The sequence below is a fragment of the Alosa pseudoharengus genome, unplaced genomic scaffold, assembly GCF_046254945.1.
Source record: "Alosa pseudoharengus isolate Yale_2024_CS ecotype anadromous, Long Island Sound unplaced genomic scaffold, YU_APseudo_1.1 YU_APseudo_1.1_scf_6, whole genome shotgun sequence".
Lineage (NCBI taxonomy): Eukaryota > Metazoa > Chordata > Actinopteri > Clupeiformes > Clupeidae > Alosa > Alosa pseudoharengus.
The window spans coordinates 5,082,872-5,087,871 of record NW_027468848.1 but is presented as its reverse complement, the minus strand read 5'-3'; the positions used below and the strand labels follow the sequence as shown (position 1 = coordinate 5,087,871).

The following is a 5,000-nucleotide window of genomic DNA, read 5'->3' as shown; positions in this document are numbered from 1 at the left end:
AATTAGTTTAGTGAGTCTGGCAGCAACAGGTTGTGAAAACAGCGCTGTCTCTTTAAGAGCTGGGAGCCCGCCTCTCTGGGGAGCAAGGGAACGCCTGAAACTCCGCCCCTCTCCCACATAGCACTGGAGTGACATCAATAGAACAGCTCTGTGATTGGTGGAGGAGAAGTTCTCCTGTGTTGATTCAAAGAGGGAGAGGAACAGGGGGGCGAGTGGGAGAAGAGAGAGAGGAAAGAGAGAAAGAAAGAAGGAGTGAGAGAGAGAGAGAAGAGAGGGAAGAGGCCAGGATATAGAAGGAGAGAGAAGTGAAGTGAAGTGAGGGGTGGTGGGGAAGAATGTGTGTGTGTGTGCCCCGGGGGGAAGTTAGTGCTGTAGTTTAGAGAGTGGCGTCCGCACTGCAGGAAACACACACAGCCGAGGGCTCTCGGGCGGATGGACAGACACAGAGAGGCTGTGTGAGGAGGACGAGTGCTGATGCACACACTCTCTCCCCTGCTGGGAGGCAGTGAGTACCCACACAGTGTGTGTGTGTGTGTGTGTGTGTGTGAGTGTGTGTGTTTAAAAGGGGCATGTCTGTGAGTGCAGGGGGCATGTCTGTATGCTGTTTCCTCTCTGTCAAACTTTAAATCTGATATCAGACAGGCACATAATATTAGCTAAAAGCAGAGTCCCCAAAGTCCAGGGCTTGCTGCTTTAACATCGGGACTGCTTATGCTGCTCATCGCCAGTGTGGCCAGATGTTTGGGTGCTTAAGATGGAGTTAAGATAACTGACCTATAATAGCATCAGCTCCAGAAACTTCATGCACGACAGGTATGCATTACTCTGTGATAGATATGCTGTAAACTTGACTTATCTCCTGGCTTTCATTTGACTTTGGGAGAAAATCTTGTCCAGGGTTTAAATATAGACTGTGTCCTGCGTAACAAGTCCTCTCACCCAGAAAGAATGTGTTGCTGTTAGTTTGGCAGTTGGGATGGAGGGAAGTGCAGAGATTTGAATTGCTTGATGAACATCGGAAGTAGAATGTATGAAGAGTGTGATGGTTTCAAGGCAGGGTGTGCGTGTTTCTTTATGTTGTGTGTGTGTGTGTGTGTGTGTGTGTGTGCTCTGCCCGGATGACACAGCAGAATGGAGAAAAAGCAGAAGTTTGCTTGAGGCGTGTGTGTGAAAGAGGAACACGGCCTGAGATATTATAACTGAGGAACACTGAGATATTATAACTGTGGAACACTGAGATATTATAACTGTGGAACACTGAGATATTATAACTGTGGAACACTGAGATATTATAACTGTGGAACACTGAGATATTATAACTGAGGAACGCAGCCTGAGATATTATAACTGTGGAACACTGAGATATTATAACTGAGGAACGCAGCCTGAGATATTAGGCCATAAGTGAGGAATGCTTATGATGCCTCCTCTGCTCCTGCGTGACCGTGAGCACAGATTTCACAAGAGGCGCCATACAGTAGCCTACTGTTTTTCAGGTTGATATTTAAAATGCAGCTGTGTTCTGTGGCGAAGACATTTCTTTTGACTGTTTTACAGCGAGAGCCTAAATGAACACACATAATTTTACACGGCATCACATATCTTAATTGTTAACTAACTTAACCATCCACTGTTGCATAGAGTAAAGTCACACTAACAGCTGTATTAAGTGATGAACTTCATGTTTGCCAGTGAAAATGCAGCTGGAACCAGCCCGTGTGATAATGGTTTACTAGTTGCTGTGGTCAGCCAGTGCTGTATCAGCTAAACAGGCTAAATCTCACTGCCAGCGTTCTGGTGGCTGGTCACTTTTTAAACTCTTCCACTTTTATAAGTGAAATAACTAGTGTAAAACAATTCTATTGGACCTGGCCACTGATTGGTTGAGCTTGTGCTCTAGAGAGAACTGTCTTAGAAGAATACCATGCTTCAGGTGCACAGGTGTGCAGGTTAGCTGGGCTTGGGACACGTCATGTATTGAGCTTAAAGTACAACATGAGGGGCGGTGGTAGTGTAGTGGATAAGGAGCTGGGCTAGCGTGCCTGTGGTAATGTAGTGGCTAAGGAACTGGGATAGCATGCTGTGGGTTCAGTATGTATGGTGGCGTGGTAGCGTAGTGGCTAAGGAACTGGGCTAGCGTGCAGTAGCCTGTGGTAGTGTCGTGGCTAAGGAGCTGGGCTAGCGTGCCTGTGGTAATGTAGTGGTTGAGGAGCTGGGCTAGCATGCAGTAGCCTGTGGTAGTGTAGTGGCTAAGGAGCTGGGCTAGCGTGCAGTAGCCTGTAGTAGTGTAGTGGCTAAGGAGCTGGGCTAGCATGCAGTAGCCTGTGGTAGTGTAGTGGCTAAGGAGCTGGGCTAGCATGCAGTAGCCTGTGGTAGTGTAGTGGCTAAGGAGCTGGGGTAGCGTGCAGTAGCCTGTGGTAGTTGTGGGTTGACAGTAAGTCACTTTGGACAACTGTCTGCAAAATGAATATGTAAATGCAAACATGAGAGAACTAGATTCACAGTCATGTAGGGTATGTCCTACAATAAGCATCAGCTGGTCCAATGAAAGATGAACAGATGGTGTATATAGCTAGCCTGACGTTGTAATACTCAGATTCTAGTCAGAATATAAGTTTGATATTGCTCCATTGGGACATAATTATGGGGCGTGTTTCAACCGATGGGGTGTGGGGGGGGGTACCTCTGCACTCAATTGGATAGACCTTAACCAATCAGAGCAATGAAATAGCTTACCGTGAGCTGTAGGAAGAACACACAAACCATCCTTCTTCTTCACAAATGCCTTAACATTGTGTTCTGGTCTTTTTTAAAAGATAGAAAAACGGATATTTCCCCTCCTTCGTTTTTAAAAATAATTCTGTTCACACCAATGCTACAAACATGTTATAAACAGTTGGGGAAGGGTGTCGCAAACCCCTCGAGCAAACAGGTGGCCAATCAGAGATTTCAAACAAACGAGGGAACAACATGTCACAATGCAAACATGCTGTTTTCCCTTGATGAACATGAAACTGGAGCTTTCCCACCAAAGTTTTCAGAAATAATCGTTTTCAGTGATAAAACCTCATGGAAATAATATGCATTTTCAGTGATAAAACCTCATGGAAATAATATGCATATTTCAGTGATAAAACCTCATGGAAATAATATGCACTTTTACATATGGGGTCTCAGAAGCCGTCTGTCTAGCTTCTAGCCACGGCGTTTTTGTTGCAAACATATTCAACGTAAGCGTGCTCAGATGAAGTGATAGACGAGGCACTGTTGCTCATCTGTCCATCATCGTAAAGCCCAATTTGATTGGTCCAAACAGCTCTGGTTCGAGCATAGTTGCTCCCCAACAGAAAAAGTCCAGACCGAACTTTCCGATCTGAAATGTTGTGGGCGGGGCTACGTTCGGCTGGCATCCAGGCTAGTATACAGCAATAGTAGTCAAGTAAGGTCAAAATACCATCCAGGCTAGTATATAGCAATAGTAGTCAAGTAAGGTCAAAATACCTTGTGGGTTGGGGGGAAATGCTGCCCTACAGATTTGCTTTGGATATTCTGTGTTCATGTTCATGTTCATGTAAATAATTGGCTCTTCAGCATTGAGAAGATGCACTATGCTGGACAGGACAGTTTAAGAGGCTTACAGAACGCAGAACTTCTGGAACGTTCTTCATGTTAAGGGGGTCGTGTCATTTGACAAGTATTGGAACATTTTGTGTGTTGTGTCTGGCCCAGGTGTTATATTTTGTGTGTGTGTGTGTGTGTAGGATCATCTGAAAGCACAGGTGTTATATTGTGTGTGTGCGTGTGTGTGTGTGTGTGTGTGTGTGTGTCTGTGTATGTGTGTGTGTGTGTGTGTAGGATCATCTGAAGGCCCAGGTGTTTAATTTTGTGTGTGTGTGTGTGTGTGTGTAGGATCATCTGTGTGTGCGTGTGTGTGTGTAGGATCATGGATCATCTGAAGGGCCAAGTTTTATATTTTGTGTGTGTGTGTGTGTAGGATCATCTGTGTGTGCGTGTGTGTGTGTAGGATCATCTGAAGGCCCAGGTGTTATATTTTGTGTGTGTGTGTGTGTTTGTGTGTGTGTGTGTGTAGGATCATCTGAGGGCCCAGGTGTTATATTTTGTGTGTGTGTGTGTGTGTGTGTGTAGGATCATCTGAAGGCCCAGGTGTTATATTTTGTGTGTGTGTGTGTGTGTGTGTGTAGGATCATCTGAAAGCCCAGGTGTTATATTTTGTGTGTGTGTGTGTGTGTGTGTGTGTGTGTAGGATCATCTGAAGGCCCAGGTGTTATATTTTGTGTGTATGTGTGTGTGTGTGTGTGTAGGATCATATGAAGGCCCAAGTGTTCTATATTTTGTGTGTGTGTGTGTGTGTGTAGGGTCATCTGAAGGCCCAGGTGTTATATATATTGTGTGTGTGTGTGTGTGTGTGTGTGTGTAGGATCATCTGAAGGCCCAGGTGTCTCGTCAGAAGCAGTTGCTGGACATCATGAGCCAGCGTCATGCGGAGCTGGAGGCCAGACTGGACTACATGATCACCCGCATCGCCCAGGAGACCCAGGACATCCAGGACCTGGAGCAGCAGCTCACCGACGGTGAGGGAGGGAGCTCTCTGATTGGCTCTCTGGTGATGAGAGAGATCAGTTGTGTGAGTGCTGATTGGTGATCACCGACGGTGAGGGAGGGAGCTCTCTGATTGGCTCTCTGGTGATGAGAGAGATCAGTTGTTTGAGTGCTGAGAGTGCTGATTGGTGATCACTGACGGTGAGAGAGCTCTGATTGGCTCTCTAGTGATGAGAGAGATCGGTTGTGTGAGTGCTGAGAGTGCTGATTGTGAGGTAGGTTTAGCAGTGAGGTAGTCTGATGCTGGTTAGTGAGGGGGGGGGCGGGGCGGGGTATTAAGATCGTCTTGGTAGTGTATAAACTTAGATCTAATTGAGTGCCTGTCACTTTAAGATGTTAGTGATTAACACAGTTAACGTTAAAAGGCTGCTGATGTGTGG

The 5,000-nt window shown here is 46.0% G+C and overlaps 1 protein-coding gene across 1 annotated transcript in view; it reads left to right on the top strand.

Annotated features, from left to right (window-relative positions):
• Positions 1-5,000, top strand: part of cntrl (centriolin) — a 54,966-nt gene that overhangs the window by 1,933 nt on the left and 48,033 nt on the right. Inside the window, exon 2 of the mRNA XM_076270898.1 lies at positions 4,439-4,592. Within this exon, the coding sequence (XP_076127013.1) occupies positions 4,487-4,592 (106 nt within the window). The 5' untranslated portion in view covers positions 4,439-4,486. The remainder of the gene's footprint in view (positions 1-4,438; positions 4,593-5,000) is intronic.